Consider the following 19,023-nt stretch of genomic DNA (forward strand, 5'->3'; position numbering starts at 1 on the left):
AAACCACATTTTGGGGTGAAACGACACAATAATAATTATTTTCTCCAAGTTTTTCATCACATGAACACATTTGAAACCTCTCTCACTGAATTTGTGGTTCCTGAGCATCGGCTCGTTAGTAGGGAAACTTCATAAATTACACAATACAGGTTCTGGATTTAAAGCACACTGTAGATTTTTTGCTGAAAGCCCCTAAGAAAAGCAGTTGTGGATCATGAGGTTTATTCATTCACTTAATCTGATCCCCAGATCCTCGTGTTTGTATGAGGAAAGATATTCAGTATCACATTGGATCCCAAAAACTCACCACATGTCAATGCTGCATACCATAAAAAACATGCTATATAGGCATGCAAATGTGGCTTGTAGTGTGAAGCACTTCAGTTGCTGATAAGACTAGAAAAGTGCTGCATAGATGCAGTCCATTTGCATTTTACAGACTTTAGATGAGCACATAAAATATCAGATAAGGTCCTTAATAACCACTCCACCCTGTAATTCCACAGTTCCCCGAGTGTTAAAGTAAGGCCGCTACTCTGAAATGTCAAACACATCATAAAGCCTGCCCATGTGACTTCATCAATAGTGGTTTTAAGAAGCTGCCTCTTGGTGACCATGTTTGTCCAGAAGCGTGGCAGAACTTGAGAGAGGAGGGGAGGAGGTCAGTGTTTTTGTAAACGATGAGTTGCATTATCTAACACAGAGACAGCGATGATATAACGATGATGAGGAGGATGACGAGGATGGATGGTGGTCACAGATGTACTTGCACACTCACACATAGAGTGTGATTTCTGAATAAGCACATTCTGCTGGGAAGCGGTCAGACAGCCAGTTCTGATCTGCTATCGCAGTACTGACATCAATAATTATATTCCTGAGACACAGTCTCCCGAAAGAGTCTTGACGGCTTCTCTTATTTTATATCATGCATCTTACCAGTTTTCCCATGCAACGCTGCTGCCCAACACCGTTCTCACACTTGTGGTGGAGGCTCATCTTGCAGGCTTTGCAGCGGAGGCCGTGCTTCGCCGTGTTTCCCGCCAGGAACACCACATGCTTGGCTGTTGTGCCTGATACATACAGACAAAGAGGCAATGTCGGGAGCTGGAATCAAATTGTGTTCTTACAACCAAACAGCAAGTTACAGAGAACAAAAGCAGAGGAGATGAAAATAATGTCCAAACGGCGTCTCATTTATTTATTCATTGTTTTTACACTCTTATTCCTAGGTTCTGGAGCCCTTCCCAGCATGCACTGAGAAAAACCTGTGAAATGACATGTGGAACATTTAACAGGGACAAAAATTTACAAAATGCAACTCACAGCGTGCACTTCTGCAAAAATCAGTCCGGCTGTGACTGAGCCAGGTGTGTCTCCACCGTGTTAATATCGCTCGTCAAACTGCTACCTGTGTGCCGGTTCGCTGTCACTTATTAATGCCTGACTCACAGCTGATGAGATAATTGAAGATTAATTTGAGATCCAAAAGTTATGCAATGATGCAGGTGCAATCATTTAGCAAGAGTGTGTGTGTATTTGTGCATGCAGGTGTGTAGATTAACAAAAGAAAAATAAAGGGAAATGGAGCGAAGGATGGAGAAACGAAAATGAGAAGGACAGGACGGAGTCTTAAAGGTGTAACAGAGTGAACCTCCCAAAGAAAGATACCAGCAGTAGATGTGCATTAAGTAGGGAATATTGGTATTTTTAGGAGTTGAGGAGCACGTATGTCTATAAACCCCTATGTGCCCCACACACCTTAAGTTCTTTGCCCGACCCTTCCAGCCCTTTTTTCTCTGTTTGCCATCCTCTCAGAAGTTTGCAGCAGCCAATCTTCAGTGAAGCTTTCCGCATACGTAGCCCAACTGCCGGCTTAGTTCATTGGTTCATTATAAAAAAACAATGTTTCTCTTTCACATTTGAAGGAAGAAGACCTTGCTTTATGCACCTAATGGTAAGAAGTTCAGGGTGTCAACTTCCTAACCTAAAAAATGTAAACAACCGTGATATCACTGTCAATCACAGACCATATTCTTGCCCAAGGCCAAAAGAAGTTAGCTATGTGACATATTTACCTGTAGGCTCAGAGTTATCATCCCCTACCCCCTATTCCAGTCAGATACAAATGAGAGACGAGTAAGCTGGCCAAAGCCTTGACCTATTTTCCAATAAAAATGATAAATCAGTCCAAATCAAAGCTGGTAAGCTAATAACTTTAGTGCTTAAGCTAATGGACAGCTATTATGACTGCTGTGCATCAAGCGACATGAGGCAAGATATGAAAGAAAAAGACTAATTTATCTTCTTATGAAATAAGTGGGGAGTCTGTGGAGTAATAAATCTAACATGGCAAGATAAAATCAATAAACTGGTATGAGACATACAGTACATACCACGCTAAAAAAAACAAACATCACTTACAACCAGCCACTGTATATCCTATGAGAGCTCGTTCATATTAACAAAAGAGTACAATGTTTCCAAGTCCCCGAGCTGCTATTAGTTGGAATCTGGCAGCTATGCAGCTCTGGCTCTTCATTGATTAATCAATAAGCACGTGCCCTGCTTAGGCCCACGCTCTTCATATGTGCGTGTGAAAATGTGGACATGCGAAAGGAAACATCGATCTGCTTCTGTGGGCATCACAGGGAACAGACACAACATAAGATGATCTGTCTGCTCCAAGTTTCATCACAGAAGTGTTGTCAGTATGTGTCGTTTCTGTTTACTGTGGACCCGCCACAGTGGCAAGGAAAACAATGTCGTGATTTCAGTCCAGATCATCCTCAGAAATGCACGTTCGGTTTCACAAGCGGGTCGAGGGGGGTCACCGAGCAGAAGTAATCAGAGGAAACCTGACCCCCACACAACAGGACTGTTAACACGAGATACTGTGTGCTCAAGAAACTAAGCTCTTTGTGTGTAGTTTACTTAGCCAACAAGGGGGAAAAATCTCTGCCTGCTCTTCATGTGCTGTAATGTAAACTGGCGTCACAGCTATTTGGATCTGGACAGCAGTGACAGGAACTTGAAACTCAGTAATGGGTGGAAAACAGTATCTGTATTTCCCATTTAAAGCTGTTGTGTTGCTTGGCTGAGCTGAGCTGCTCCGGTGGAGTTAGTGATGCTGAGACGGAAACTGAGAGAAACGCGATCCCGGCCCTGAACCCTCGCCACAGAACAACAATGACAGACGCGGAGGCAATGAGAAGCAACCTGCGCCGATTTCTAGGTCGCTCTAAATCAGGTCAACTGATTGTGTTGCTTAACGAGCACCTCGAGTTTCATTTCCCTTCAGGTCAACAAACGATCTCCCTGCGGTATCTCTGAGACATCCGGATTCAAGCTCTTGTCCGTCTCCGCGGATGCACTGGGACAGGGAGCAAATTAAGCGCTTGTCAAGCTGTTGTTGATCGGCTTGTTTGAGCTGACTCATTCCAACATGGGGGAATAATGAGACGCCTCCATGTTAACTAATAAGGGAACAAACCGCTGTGTTTCAGCAGGCACATATAGGAAGGTGACACTGTCATCCTCCTGAGGTAATGGAAGGATAATGATGTTAGTCTGGATGTGTGTATGTGTGTGTATAGGTGCTTTTTCGTTGAGGGCCTGAAGGCATTATAGCTGCGGGGAATCTGAGTGACAGTGCTGATCTCTCTGGCATTTGCTTTTTTTTTCTTTTTTTTTGTGGATACTCTGCCATTAAAGCTTATTATTCATTTACAGTACAGTAAAGGACAAGACTCCTGCCAGCTTTTCTGTACCGTCTTCATCTCACCTCATAACCTCTCTCCTTCCATTTCCTCCTCTCTCCTCCCTACAGCCCTTCTCTCAGCCATACATTGATCCATTAAGCCGTCGTCCTTACTTCACGCCTCCTGATTTCCCGTGCAAATAACCCTCACTGAGACAATAACCCCTCCACCTCGTCTTCTTCTTAAACTCTGACCACAAGAAGCTTTCTTTACATTTACTTGCAGACTTGCATTTAGTTTCTTCCACAGCATCGGTCATCAAGCAGCCTTTCAGTGTATCTGTTAGCATTGTTTATTTATTTATTCACATATCTGATCAATGTCAGATAGCATTGTTGCTGTTATATCTCAACAGCTACAGTAACTGCTGAGATATAAGAGTCTGGAGCACCTGGAAACCTCTGGGACTGAAAAATTAAGCCAGTACAGAGATGCAGAAAAAACTTTACTCAACTGGCATCTATAGCAAGTTTTCATTCAAAAAATTTTATGCACAGCTGATCTGATTTTATTGTATTAAGTCATGAAGTGGTGTGACGTTACAGGCATAGCTGCTTTAGGGTTTTCACCAGCATCCCTTAATAAAAGCATAAAAATAGCATCACAATTAATTATGGAAGAGCTTTAATTAATAGCTGGTAATGACGCAGCTCCACCCTCTTACCCTCTCATGGACAAGACAAATTGTCACACTTTATGTCCATCTTTTGTATACAGTCTATGGTCCGGGAAAAAAATGACCTTCCCGTCAACTCACAGATGCTGAAATTACCGCTTTGAGCCAATGCTCAAACTTCAATACATCAGTTTTTGGTCACATTTAACTGTCTTTAAACTTTTCATGATCCGACTTTCTCCAGATGACATTTTCCCCAATGGCTCCCATGCAGTTTAACATTTGGTAATGGGTTTTTGTTAGTGGCGTGCTGGTGCGTGAGACACTTTCAAAGCAGGGCGGACAACGTCAGCTGCTGGATTTAACACTAAAATAGATCAATTAAGAATCAGAGATGTTCAGAGATGTCGCAGCCTGTACCGCTTGCATCCTGGGTGACAGAAAGAGCTATATGGTACGTGTGAGATGTGTGCGTGAAGTGCAGTGTGTCACTGAAATGTAACAAAATACCGGAAAACGCCACTGACACCAGCATGAACAAAACTCTCACATAGTAAGTGCATGATTAGTGTATGTGTATTAGAGGGAGATGTAATGAAGTGCCATTCAACACCACAGCCAAGCATCTCTACTGGGAAAACCTTGACCTCCTAGCACAAGATTAATTTCTTTCCGCGGTCAACTAAACCTGTCATGTACATTCAAGGAGTTTAATTGCACCGATTAGTGCGTGTTAATTTTGCCAGATTATCGAGTTTTGTTAATCCCAGGCGTGAGCATGGATCCTTTGGGTCTTTTAGGGGATTTTGAAAGTAAATAACTGTTTAACTCTTATAAGCTGACAGACATTTCATGACATATTCTGCACATATCCTGCATATTCTGTCATCGCAGAAAATCAGGAGCAAGAATAATCGTACATTTTTAAGCTTTTTCTTTCTTGCCTGAAAAAGGCAAAAATTACCAGGGAAATGAGCGAACTGTGAGGATGGATGCTTTATGTGCAAATGCCATACATACCATAGAGACTATGTAATAAATGACAGAAAACACAAGCATGGAACAGAATGAGAAGAAGGGTAAACTTGGAATGAATGCAGGAAAGTGTGGTTTGAAAACTGAATACAGCTCTTTTGTTTTTATTGATCCTTGCTGATGCAGAAAATCACAGCCTGAAGAATGAAACAGTCCTTGGTTATTCTGTGAGTACATCTAATGTTATGCATATCCAAATTTTAGTACGTGAAAGTAAACGGGCGTCTATCTTCCATACAGGTCATTTTGAAAAACGAATTAAAAACTAATATCTTTATTGCTCAGACAGGAATTAATCTCTTTGTTCTACTACCTTACCTTCATCTAGTAGACCTAATGAATGAGTCAGTGAGCACTATACTATAATTAAACCTATTTTTATTCTATATGACACACCGAAATTGACGCATTGAAATAATAAAAGATTCCAGTAGGAAGAAGGTGGGTGTTTATTTCTTTTATGTCTGCCTTATGCAATAATAACATACATGTATTAGACTTCTGATTATTTAATAGTGAAAGGTGCATCATAAATACACTAAACACATAGATTTATATGGCATTTTTTTCTGAAATAGGAACAATTCATATTAGATTGATCCTAGTGTCTAAAAGAAAAACAGCACATCCTTGCTATATTTTTGCATTTTGAGTGTATGTGATATTTTTTATAATAGCTTATTCATTTATTTTGTTAGAAAGTCAAATATCTTCTTGCAACACTATTTATGTACCTTTAGAGGTGCAAGACAGGATATCAGTGCATAAAAATGTGAACTTTACTTGAAAAATGTTATAAAAACTTGTTGCATGATTATCTAACTCCATAAACCTGGAGACATTCCTCGTGGGTGGCCATTAGGATTTAATAATCACTGTAAGCTTGTCCAATCAGTTTGAGTCCACCCTTCTCCTCCTCTAGTATCTCTCCTTCTGTCTCCTGTGTGCTGCTCTTTGACTCTGGGGCGCTGAGTCAAAATTTGATAACACCATCGCATATCATTACACACAAACACAGAGACACACACAGGGAGGGAGAGACAGAGAGCGATAGTGGTCTCATTAAGGTGGGACAACTGAAGACGAGGGCAGCATCTTTTTTTCACGTGTGGACCAGAGGGCAGCGCAGCTATCACAGGGCAGCTCAGCATCACATCCTCACCACCAACAGACCAGCTGAGTCTCATTCAAAGCCACTGGATGCGCCTCACTGACCACGCCAGATAAAACAGACCAGCGTATGTTACAATGTTCATAAATGTGTAGCAGTATGTGTGCTGAAGCTGCGAAAAGTTTTTTTTTCTGTGGCCTCGCGTTAGAAAAAGTTTCACTCTTGTTCGGATTCTATCCTTGGGTGATGATAAATTCTGTGTTACTCCAAGAAAAGCCTCTAAATTTCCTTTAATGTGAGCGAAAATTGGGTTAAAATCATAAAATGAATCTGTATAATTCAACTCTACTGCTTTACTCTACATTTAACTGTGGTAAGAACTTCATAAAGCTCATTATCAAGTACTGACTTTAACTTTATTGTAAAATAACGCCAAAGTGGATATCCTCCCTGGACTTTCTAGCAAGAGGCTGCCTGTTTACAAGGTATTCATTTTATAAATCAGCCACACCACAACATCTTATCCCAACCACAGTAAAAGCAGTACGCTTACACTGTTCAGCCAAACAGATAATTGTTATGCACTGTGACAGTCCAGAAGCCTTCATCCAAAAACTTGTGAGACAAGGATATAATTTACATGAAGACATTTATAAATGGCATAAATGTGTTTTGTTATATTTAAAAACCTGGGTGTCTGGGAATAATAGTCTGTGTACATGGAGTGACGGTTGTGTACCTGATCTGATCACAACTATTTTATAACCAATCAAAGACGTGCACATGTTTCTTTTTCACGGCAGTGATATGATAAATATCGCCTGGTTTGTAAGAAAACCCTGAATGGACCACTGTTTGACACAGAAGCAGTGTCACCATTTATCCACCTGCCTCATAACCATGAAGTACTTTTTGCGCTTGAACTGCAACTTCTAATTGCAGAAACTCTTGCAAGATATTAAACTGATGGTATAACTACAATTATAAAACTATGTGCTCGTTTACATGTCTACCTTCCCAGCACGAAGTCTGATCTCTCTTATCTGCTACCAAACGTGATGCCAGGGGCTAGTTGAGCAGATTGTAATTATCAAACTGCAGACTCCCTGAGATGCAGAGCCTTAGCAGTGATGGTTAAGCCAAAGGAACCAGAACATCTGGCAAGGGGAAAACAGGTAGCTGTGCTGGCACAGACGTTGCTGGCTATCTGACACCCCAGCAGACAGATGGAGGGACTGGGCTCAGTGTGTGAATCAGAAGGATGGAGATACTTTGGTCACGTGTCAACAGATTAAGTCAGATGCTCAGTGTCAGGTGTGCAATTGTCTTTTTTTTTTGTTGTTTAGATACTCATAGTGTGTGTTTTAGAGCTTTGCCAACTATTCATACTGGATAATGGAGCATAAAGACACATGTCACGTTGCATTCAACCCTTTGTGCACTTTAATGCATGTTTCTCTGGTGGACGAACACCTGGTGGAGAGCTCATTATTGAAAGGTATTTCCTCACGATATGATTGCAGGGCTCATTGGATGATCAGGCATTTGCCTTCTCAGCTGTGTTTGATGTTCTGATGAAGGAGAGCAGTGCTTTTACCCCTACCTACAATCATGTGGTTGCAGACGTCGCAGAACGTGGGCTTCTTAAAGATGTGCTCCATGAAGCAGTGTCCTGCCGAGTCTAACTGCATCGGGTTGCGTGGTTGGGAGCGCGACGTGGGAGGAGGAGCGCAGGGAATAGCCGGAGGAACTGGAGGAATGGGGAGGTTGGTGTTGTGCGGTGGGGCCATCCCAATGTTGCAAAGATGGCCCGTGCTGCTGCTCACGTCTGAGAGGAGCTCCGTCTTGTTTTCGCTGCTGTTCCGGAAGAAGTTGTCGGCGCTCTTGCTGCGGATGCTCTTGGTCTTGAAGGACAGGGAGCGTTTGAGTCTTTGCAGCTGAAACAGGAGAGGATGAGTTCAAGAAAAGTGGAGCAAAGAAGAGAAAAAGACAGACTGCTTGAGAGAAAATGAGGAGACAGAAAAATTTTGAGTGACCAAGTCCATTTGTGCAGTAACCTTCAGGCAAATCTCATTCACTGATGCCCGATAACATGACTATTACCGTGGTCTCAACTTATCACCTTTCAGTAGAAAACTTTCCAGGTTCCCTACCTGGGAGGGTAATGTGATTTTCTGGTTAGGCCAGTGTATCACATTAACACCATTCCTCACACACTGTGCTGTCATTTCTGGCAGCAGCCCCTATCAATCTCATTATGCTTCTCCTTTACAGTAACGCTATTCATAATGCTCCACGCTGACAAATCATTTAATTTAACCAGTGTGTGTACCCCTGAAACCCACTCAAATCTGGGCTCAGACACATAATAAAGAATTGCTAAGCCACTCTAATGTGATTTTATGGTTCAGCTTCCAGGCTGGTGTGTGGCTATAAATCCCCGATTGAAAAAATAGATTATGTTTTCTGATAGGTCGGGAAAGACTCCTAATGATTCTCTCACACAGCAGCGACTTGTCTTTACATCCGCCTTTTGTAAACACCTCTGAGGATTTATTCGTCCTCTTCGGTGTTTGTTGCAAAGCACACAGACGCAGTCATACGTGGTGCATTGTTTCTGCGCTTGTCATTTTTGTGAACATGCCTGCACAAATTGCTTAGAGTGCTTATCATTGCGGCTTTGTTATGGTGAAGATCAATCAGTCCTGCAAGTCAATCTGGAAACAATCAATTTTAGACCCTTTCTCTGTCATCATCACCCACGCATGAACGCATACACACAGAAGCATGAACCTACAGAACAAATACATCCTCCTGCAACCTGTTACAGCTGTTTTCCTGCTGATCCATGAAAAGAAAAACAGTAGTAAAAGTAGATGGAAAACCTATTTCTACTGGTAAATGTGTGATGATGTGTGATGATAAAGGGCAATGCCCTCTTTTTTGCTCAACTGTGGCTTTAATGTATATAAAATAAAGCACAGTGAAGGCATGTGTGCATGCATCGAGGAGCTCATGCTGTATTTCAATGGCGCCAAATCTCTAAGAGTTCTGCTCTGTTAGCAGGGCGGGTTAATGGGGGCTGGGTGGAGCACTGCAACACAATCCGCCAAAGCCATTTATCACATGGGATTATAACTCAAATGACTTCAAATACGATGCAGCTTAAACAAAGAGTGCCCTCTAAAAATATGGGTGAAGATGGACTTAACCTGGTTTGGCACTGACTTCGTTAAGTGGAGTAAAAGTTGTGGAGTGAACAACTTTTATTCACATGCAATCATGACTCTTCTGACGGACTGATATCAGCAGTATGCGCCACCGTTTGCACAAGAGTGGAGGCTCACCTTGCGCTTGTGATGTTCAGGCCTCACAGTATTCTTAAAGGAGGGATAAAAACACAAACACAACTTTACTTAATGGTTGTAAACTTGTTCAGCCTTCTGAGGAACTTATTCTACTTATCATGACTGTAAGAAAATAAAACACTTTCTTTAAATGCCTTTTTTGCTCTATGACAAATCACCTATGACGCTGGAAGTGAGTCTGGTTGTTTGGCAGAAGCTTGGAAATTGCATAAAGTCAGCCAGGAGTCTGCTGAAATATCCAGCAAAACGTGCCAAAGTACAAGTTCCCATGCTGAAATGTTTCAGCTGAAACTAAGAAAACTGAACAACAATTTGATCATACAAAAACCACAACCTCACTGTCAGGAGGAGACAGAGCATGAGATTCATCTGCCCAGCAAGGGAGTTGTGGTGGGAAGAGCTATCACAGCTATCCACTGCCATGATCAGTAGTCCAATATTGTACTGCTAAATGTAGTAGTCTGGGGGTCAACATGTGACCCACATAGATGGTAAAACGCCAGAGGCAGCTGCGAGCTCTATCACACAGCCTCATTTCCAAGTAGAAAGTCCAAGCCATGTGCCTTTTATTTATTTATGAAAATCCACATATTTTTAAGACCATATTGTTTCCCGTTTTAATTCAGTTTTAATTTAAATAACCTTTCCTTGCTTGATGTATATTTAAAAACCAGTACCCACATGAGCTGGACTTATGCAGATTATTCTCTATTATCTCCTCTAAAGAGAAACACCACAGTATACTTCTCATATAAAACCACAGAGAGCATGTGAGCTGCTGTGCTGTGAGTTTAAACTGATCGCAGCGTTATCTTCTGTTTAACCTCGTTATCTTCGTGGTTTGTCTCCCAGTTGTAAGCTACAGCTCGTATTATTTGTTATGGCTTCATTAAATCTAATCAGATCAGGTTGTTTTAGGATGTTTTATCAGTGTGTTATCAGTCATTTAAAGGAGGAGGAAATGTGCGGTCTTCTCTCTGGGAGCTCATCCCGATTGAGTCCATTTAAATCTCGTATTTAAAGAAGTTTTTTTTAGCCTGCTTAATTTCTTATTCAGAGTTGCACTGGTGTGCAGTGAAAAACATTTTCGTGGTAAAGAAGAAAACAACAACAACAGGATAGTCCTACCTTGCTTTCTTGCTGGCTGGCGTTCGCCGTCGGGGATTTGGGTGTCTCATTCTGGTCCCGTTCGTCCTCTTTGCCCCCACTTTCGTCCTGAATTGTGCTGGCCGGCGGAATCATCCTCTCTGTCTGTACTCTGTAAAAAGATACTGCTCAGCTGAGTTCGTTTCCCCCCCAAGCGGTTTACATCGTTTCTGTTCTTCTAATGGAAATAATAAAAAAGATAAGTCGTTTAGATCCGTTGCTGATATATTGTGAAGAGGGAAGAAACGAGGAGGAAAACGTACTGAAAAGACACGAGGGTGGAAAAAAGTGGTTTGGGAATCAAAAGTTGCAAGTAATTCCAGATCGACTTCAAAGTGCCCTGTCCGTCTGAAGGAGGCTTTCGTGTTTATCGTGGCGTCGTGCGTAACTGCCAAGACATCTCCAAGTCCACGCTGTGCGCCGTGCGCCTCGCGTTGTCAATACTTTGAGGGCGGAGAGCTGTAAGCGATCAAGGGAGGGTAGGGCTGAGAAGGATGGAGAAGGAGGAGAAACGCGACACAACGAGTCTGTCTTGCCATAATTCACATGCAAGATGCAGTCAAAGGGAAAAAGCTCATTCTCAAATGGATCATTGCTCTTCTTAAAAGAAAAAGTCAAGGACGTACGCTGCTTGCACGAGTGCATACGCTTCTTTCCAAACCAAATGTTATGTATAGCACACTTGTTCAGATGAATTCCAAGAAATTGTTCTTCAGATTGGTCCAACTGCTTTATTTATTAATTCAGTTGACAAAGACTGAGAGAATTTTCAAGAAATGCTTTAGACAGCAAAACTTCACTCAAGTAAGGCTTGAAAACCAACCTAACGCTAACTAAAGAATTCTCACAATAGATTTTTTTTTTGACTGTGTGAAGATGGCACAAAATAAGCTGCTTTGAAATAAAATACTGCCTGAGATATTTTTTCCACTGCAAAGGAGAAAAATGATTACAGATATACATGCAGTTTCTTTTTAGAGTTATCAGACTTTCTTTTAGGTCAGAAAAAAGTCTTTCACCTCATGAACTTTAGTCAAAGTCAAACACATTTGTGTGTGTTTACTTCTTTAGCTATTATAGTGAGGACCAGGTTGAGGTTCTAGACCATTTTGAATGAGTTGGTCCTCACTTTTTCACAATCTCTTCAAAGGCCTGTTTCAGGGTTGCAGGTTTTTTTGGGGTCCAGGTTAGAATTAGGTTTATGCTAAGTCTTGTAGTTGTATTGTTGGGATAATGGGCTAGGTATTACATTATGTCACCAAATATCCTCACAAAGATAGACAGCCAAACATAAGCATGTGTGTACTCAAAAATAGATACAAGCTTTGTTTTTACCAGCAAAATACTAAATTATTAAGGTGATGATGCAACGGCCCTTGCTGACTTTAGATGAAACGATTGATAACCCTTTCATGTTTGTCTATCAGCTTTTAAACTACATCATGGACCAGTTAGATTAGATTAAAGACATGAAGAAAAAAACATTTAACCTGCCTCCATCTCATTAATAAAACCACCTACAAAACCAAAGAAAAAATGAAGAAATTCATTGTTTCAGGTAAGAAATAGCGCACTTTGTCACATTCAGTTATTGTGTAAACAAAGGAAATAATACTAGTTTGTGAGCTTCAGAAGTACTGCTAGGCATCTTTAAGTACCTTCATCTAACACTAAGCAATAACATGAATAAGGATACCCCATTTCCCAAAATGTCAAACCAGTATTAAGTAAGTAAATATCCTTCAAGGTCCATCTGTCGCGGATTACTTTCAGAAAGAATACCCCCAAACCGACACTCACACAATCCAGTATATTCACACACTGGTAAGCTACTGATGAGGAAACTGGCAGCGTTATTACTCTTTAGGTTTCGCAGTGAAATATAAAGCGTTTTACTCACCTCAGATGGGATAGATGTGATACTCACTGTAGTGATACATCATGATGCCTCCCTCCGGGCTCCCTTGTGATATGATGTCCTTGAAGTTATGTTGCAGGATGAAGGAGGCAGGTGCCAGACTGCAGCCTCCTCACTCTGACAGGAATGCAAACACCAACACAGTCCCAAGGAGTGAGACTACATATTGATTTTTGTAATCCAGAGCAGAATGGATTCAATCCCAGAAACGTCAGGTTGCTCTGAAAGGTTGGATTACCTCCTTACATCAATATTAATATTGCCTATTGTTTGTTAATTTTTTATCACCAAACTGTGGATGTGTTATTTTAACAAGCCACGGTGAAATAGATTCTTTCTACATTTTGCGGGATCATCCAAAATGAAGTTCAGTGATTGAGCAGGCATTCAGCGTTAAAGAGTGATACATCAGAGAAAACACAGAAAAAGGAAAGTGCGAAGATTGACTGACATATTTCATGACACAGTACCTATACAGCTGAGGTGAATGACTGATTGAGACAAGTTGCAGGTTGTGTTTTTGTAGTTTAGATGGTGTGAAGATGGTCTTATTTGTCTAGAGTTTTTCTATATTAGCCCGCAGAAGGTCAGCAGATTTCACCTATTTTCAGAAAGAGCAATCAGTCTCAATAAAGAGTGTGACTTTGTTTTAACACTTAGACTCATCCTGGACTTGTTAATTTGTCAAAGGGTATACTTCTGTATTTTCTCACAGTAGTAAGGGTGGTGTAAAAATGACATCAGCTCATTTGACACCACAAATGAGCTGATGTCTTGCGCTTTCACATGATAACCCACCACCTGGAGAGAACACAAGACAATCCCCCGGGTTAGTCAGTCCGAGCATGAGTCAATGATACATTCAGTCCATGTGGTGTATGTGTGTGGTTATTGTGACTCATGTCAACAGAAAGAACCAAGTGCTTGACCGATTGTGCCAGGAAGCAAGCGTAGAGAGCCAAGTGTGAAAGCGAGACAGGGAAAGAACATTGTAATTTCCTCTCTCAGCTGCTGGTCCGTCAAGAGTGCAAAGAAGGCGTGAAAAAATGAGAGAAAGACTGAGCGATGAAGGACGATAGGCTGGAGGAATAGGGGTTAATTATTCCCAATGAAATGTTTCATTAAGGAGATGCAAAGATCTGAGTTGTGCAGTTTCAGGTCCACAGTTGCTTTTTGGTTTTTAAGTATTTGTCTTTCTTGTTATTAATGCATTAGTCCTGCGTATGGGAACCATCAACCACATTCTTGCCACATTCTTGCATCACATTCGCCTAATATGTGAAGATCCCTTGGGAAGGTTGTATCAGGAAGAGCTTCTAGTGTAAGAATATACCAAATCAAATATACAGAGCCATGTGTTGACATCTTCTGAATAAGGCATCAGCCAAATGAACAATAGAACAGGTATGCCCATCAATGAGCCACCTCTTTCAACTGTTATAACCACAGAGCACAGTTTTATTAATTTCTCAAATTTATATTTACTTTCTCCGGAAAAATTTAATATTTGAAAGACTTGGTTTGATACTTGTTTGTGACCGTAACTAAATCCAGAGTAATATGATTTTATTTCTTCACAAAGATAAAAGAGCGCACACTAAATTTTCATATATTCCTATATTTTAAACATGTGCTCTTTTTTCATACTAATGCAACAGCTGACGTTGAGGGTAGGAATAAAAAATATATCACACACATGCACCACGTACACCATACACCATAGAAATGCAGAATTCCTTTTGTTTTTTTACCAGTAGGCTGAACCATTACCGATCACACTTGGCCTCTCATGCATGATGAAGAATTATAGGATGTTAACGAGGAAATGCATTTTGGGATGTCTAATATTGCTGAAGCAGACCTCCCTGCATATATAATGATTTCACATATACATTTCAAATCAACTTTGGCCCCATAGTGTTATAAAAGCATCACCAGTGAGTCTGTACTTGGGTATAGGGTGCTTTGAAATAATTAACACTAACATGTGCATGCTAGAAACAGACTGTATATAAAGGTTGGACATAGTTTCCAGGTCTGAAAGGTGAAGCTAATACATAAAGCTGATTTGTTCACTGCATATTGTTTTGAAGCTGATGGCTCGTCATTTGCAGACTTTCCAGCCTCCAGTTGCCTAGGTGACCTTTGAACATATTTACTACCAGGTCATACATTAATCAGGGGTATGTTTCATTCTCAATGGCAGAAAGATGCCTGGCAGATGAGAAATGTTTGAGAAATGCTACAAATAACTTCCACTGCGTATGTAGCTTAAGCGTTTCTAAGCTGGCCAGAAGTGGGCAACTCCTCCTGTTCCCAAAGGAAATCTGGTTTTATAGTCAGTAAGTTAATTCCATTTAATTCAATTCAGTTCAGTTTAATTTTATTTATATAGGAACTGTAGGAGCCTTTTTTGTGTTGTTACCTTATATGTGCCACTAGGGGTCACTTTTTGTGTTTTTATGGTATAATATGTTTTATGGTACAGTGTTTAAGGTATAGGTTTAAGGCACATCTAATTAGTGTCAAGTCTTGTTGGTCGGAAGGAGCAAACAATTTGTGATCTCTGTGCTGTTGTGATTTATGTTAAATGACGTTGTATACTAAGAGAACTGCTGAACAACAAATGCAACTGATGGAAAGCAATAAATGTGTTAAACGGACAAGATAAGTACGGCTGTAGTTACTGCACTCTCAAGTTTCATTCATGACAGTGGCATCACATCACCTCCGCCATCGAACACCTCAGTGGCTTCAAGCATAGGCTTAGTCTTTACAGGAATGAATTCACAATAATAGTCACCACAAGGCACTATATATTTTAAGGTAAAGACCCAATAATAATAGAGAGAAAACCCCAACAATCACATGACCCCATCAGCAAGCAATCGGTGACAATGGGAAGGAAAAACTCCCTTTTAACAGGAAGAAGCATCCAGAACCAGCCATCGGCCACTACCAGATAAGACAACATGGGACAATTTGAAAATAACACTTGGAACAAGGTAGTTTCAAGCATTTCTGGATACAGCGTGAGGTTTTTCTATTTCATGGACCGTGTTGGAGTCAAAAAAGACGATAAAACAGGATATGCTTTAGAGCAGGTCGACCTCAAGAGGTATGAGTGTGCAGTGTTTCTCCTTCCCTAACAACATCTGGTTTCAAAACACATTTTGTTTCATAAAATGGTAACAGTCAAAATGCTCACCTAGAGGCTTTACCATGAGGCTCATGTCATGGTGGCCACATCCATGTATATAAAGTCTCTGATGCTAACATGCTCAAAATGCTGACATTAACATTCTATTAATGCACAGAAAAAGAGCTTTCATCAATAATCCTTAGCTGTTCACATATCTATATTTAACATCTGTTTGTCTACAATGATTGCAATATATTAATAATTATTTAACTGGAGAAATATTTCTTTACCAGATTTCCATCAGAACCAAATGTTCAGTAATGGGAACAGGCTGTAAACACCTTATATCCACCAAAGTTACTGAAAACATGATATTTGTGGCACAAAAAAGGGCGCAAAAGTATTTATGCTAGTAGTAATTGTAAGAAGACAGTCTGATTCATGTTAAATCATAAAGATCTTCATGAATGTCTTTCTATAACAACATGAATGAGTAACACTACTGACTTGTTCTTCATTCATGATGTGTCCTTATAAAAAAAATCACAACATATGACATTAAAAGCTCGCTTTACTCTCTGAACAGTTCAGAGTCTCATTCACTGGTGCCACTGGTGCCACTGGTGACTGGTTCCGCTCATTGTGTCTTGAATACCATGAGGTTATGAAATCCCCTCTCAGACTTTGTCACACTTGCATGTGCCAAACTCCACATTTTGCCTCTTTCTGTTGGGTTCGCAGCTCCTCTGGGAGACTCAACATGTCACCAGGCTATTCTTGGAGTGTAGTCTCCTGCTCACACACACATGGTGTTCACATCAGTTTCTCTGCCAAGAAGACATGATCAGTGTTGTCACATTCAGGGATGAATTGAAGGGCTGATAGACTGAGTGAATGTTTGGATCATTAGCTATCATAACTAATGACAGATCTGTTGTGTAATTATTACTCATTTTAAGATTCATTCCAACTGTGACTTTCTAACAACACAGTGGAAAATTGATAAGAAATTTACTTCCTTGATAAAAGATTACTATCATCGTATTTAAGCTTCTGTACAGTAAATTATTATAAGAGAGATTATAAGCCACTACAAAGCATTTCTGTTGAATTTAATATTTTCAGATCAAACAAGCAAATTCAAAGCCTGCAAATATTGTAATTCTATCTGGATTCACTGGACACGAACAGCAGAGAAATAAAGAACCAACATATTTGATGAAATTAGAAATTTAAGTCTTCAAAAAGTCATGTGATCAAGTACCAATGACCCAGCCTGACATTATAGAACAGCCACACACCTACACATGCACATACACACATATGTCCCAGCATGTGTTACAGTAATGGGCAAGTGGATTCCCCAAGAACCCAGTCTAATTAGCCTATCTTATTAAGAGCCACCCCAAGACTGGTCTCTGCAGGGTACAATAAAGTAATGAGAGCTAGGAGTAAATGTGTGTGTGTGTGTGTGTGTGTGTGTGTGAGAGAGAGAGAGAGAGAGAGAGCTTTCACTTTAAAGAAATATAACTTTCAAATTGAACACGTATAGCCAACTTTATCTCTACACACAGTATCTACTTTGATTCAACACAGGGACCTTTGTCACATGATAAACTCCACTTTCTAATAGTATTTCTGTCGTGAGTTACACTGTCATCTACACAACATGTACACAAATATCTCATAGTTCATTTCAGACATTAGCAGGAGGATTAGCAGGACTGAAATCGGTAAAACAGTTTGTTATTACGGCTTTTACAAACAGTTTCTGTTTTAATTAAGCTACTAAAAAATCCTCTTTGTTTCTGACCTCTTACAAAGTTCTGAAAATAATTTTCATCTTATTAAGTTGAAAATAATCATATGTTTGTTTTTTAGCATATATGGTTAATCATTAGCTTGTTTCTCATTCCTTAGTCGCTGTTATCAGGTTGCTTTAAATCACGGTTGGCGTCATTAAAACAGTGTTACCCTGGTTAACTTGCAACCAGGGTAACACTGCTTTGATGATCAATAACTAGGGAATAAGAAACAAGCTGGTGAACACCATTACCCCACGCCATTGTTTTCATGAAGTCCTCACTCTACCTTTAAGACATATTAAGACATATTCCTTACTCCTGCTAGTTATTATGTATCTGTGCACACCATAAGAAAGAGTAGCACAAATAAAATATTAGCTTAGTACAAATAGTAAAAATGCAGAAAAGTTGGCCTGACTATGTTGAAATTGCTGTTGAACAAATATGTACCTATGAACACTTCTGAGGTTCACTTATTATCTCTTTTTAGAGATAAAAAATAAAACAGCTATAGCTTTATGGAGAATCATATGTTGGAGTCCCCCTTAGAAAAGTGACATCAATTCTTCCACCAAACCCTCAGGAGAAATTAAGACATAATACACCTGTGGCGTGTCCATATGTCCCTTCAAGTGTGCATACATTTATGTTTTGTGAACACCACAGTTGGATATTAATGTCAGGTTTCTAAAACAACAAGTTTGCCTCATGTGTCTCTGCTGATTCATGAGTCTTCAACACCTCACAGGATCTCACACTCGAGAGGTGTAAAACTCGGCTGATTGAGATATTGAACATTGTGTTCATTTTACTGAATGCTGATTTAAATAGGAGCTTTTCAAACCGATACACCGTTCTTGCATCACTGTATTTGATCTAGTGACGCACTTCCTGACAGTGTAGCTGGTCTCCAGCTGGTCACTTTTTAGCCTACTGTGTGCCAGTCAGGACTAATGAGACAACAGAGGCCAAAAGCAACACAGAACAGCTGATCCCCTGTTTCATTAAGAGGATCACATCTCTGTAAGAGGACGAACAACTGTTCATGGTTACAGTGTATTTAACAAATAATAATCTCTTCCTCAGGTCTGTCTTCCAGGAATGATAACTTATCGAGACTG

The 19,023-nt window shown here is 40.3% G+C and overlaps 1 protein-coding gene across 3 annotated transcripts in view; it reads right to left on the bottom strand.

Annotated features, from left to right (window-relative positions):
• Positions 1-11,471, bottom strand: part of stac (SH3 and cysteine rich domain) — a 32,831-nt gene extending 21,360 nt beyond the window's left edge. The window contains exons 1-5 of one of the 3 annotated variants that reach the window (XM_063499469.1): positions 11,301-11,471; positions 11,020-11,149; positions 9,871-9,903; positions 8,127-8,460; positions 940-1,073 (exon numbers count right to left, since the gene is read on the bottom strand). In XM_063499469.1, the coding sequence (XP_063355539.1) occupies positions 940-1,073; positions 8,127-8,460; positions 9,871-9,903; positions 11,020-11,133 (615 nt within the window). In that variant the 5' untranslated portion in view covers positions 11,134-11,149; positions 11,301-11,471. Of the gene's footprint in view, positions 1-939; positions 1,074-8,126; positions 8,461-9,870; positions 9,904-11,019 lie in introns of all 3 variants that reach the window. The other 2 variants (XM_063499468.1, XM_063499470.1) reach the window with 2 other exon arrangements.
• Positions 11,472-19,023: the final 7,552 nt, after the last annotated feature.

This window comes from Pelmatolapia mariae, linkage group LG16_19, assembly GCF_036321145.2.
Source record: "Pelmatolapia mariae isolate MD_Pm_ZW linkage group LG16_19, Pm_UMD_F_2, whole genome shotgun sequence".
Classification (NCBI taxonomy): domain Eukaryota; kingdom Metazoa; phylum Chordata; class Actinopteri; order Cichliformes; family Cichlidae; genus Pelmatolapia; species Pelmatolapia mariae.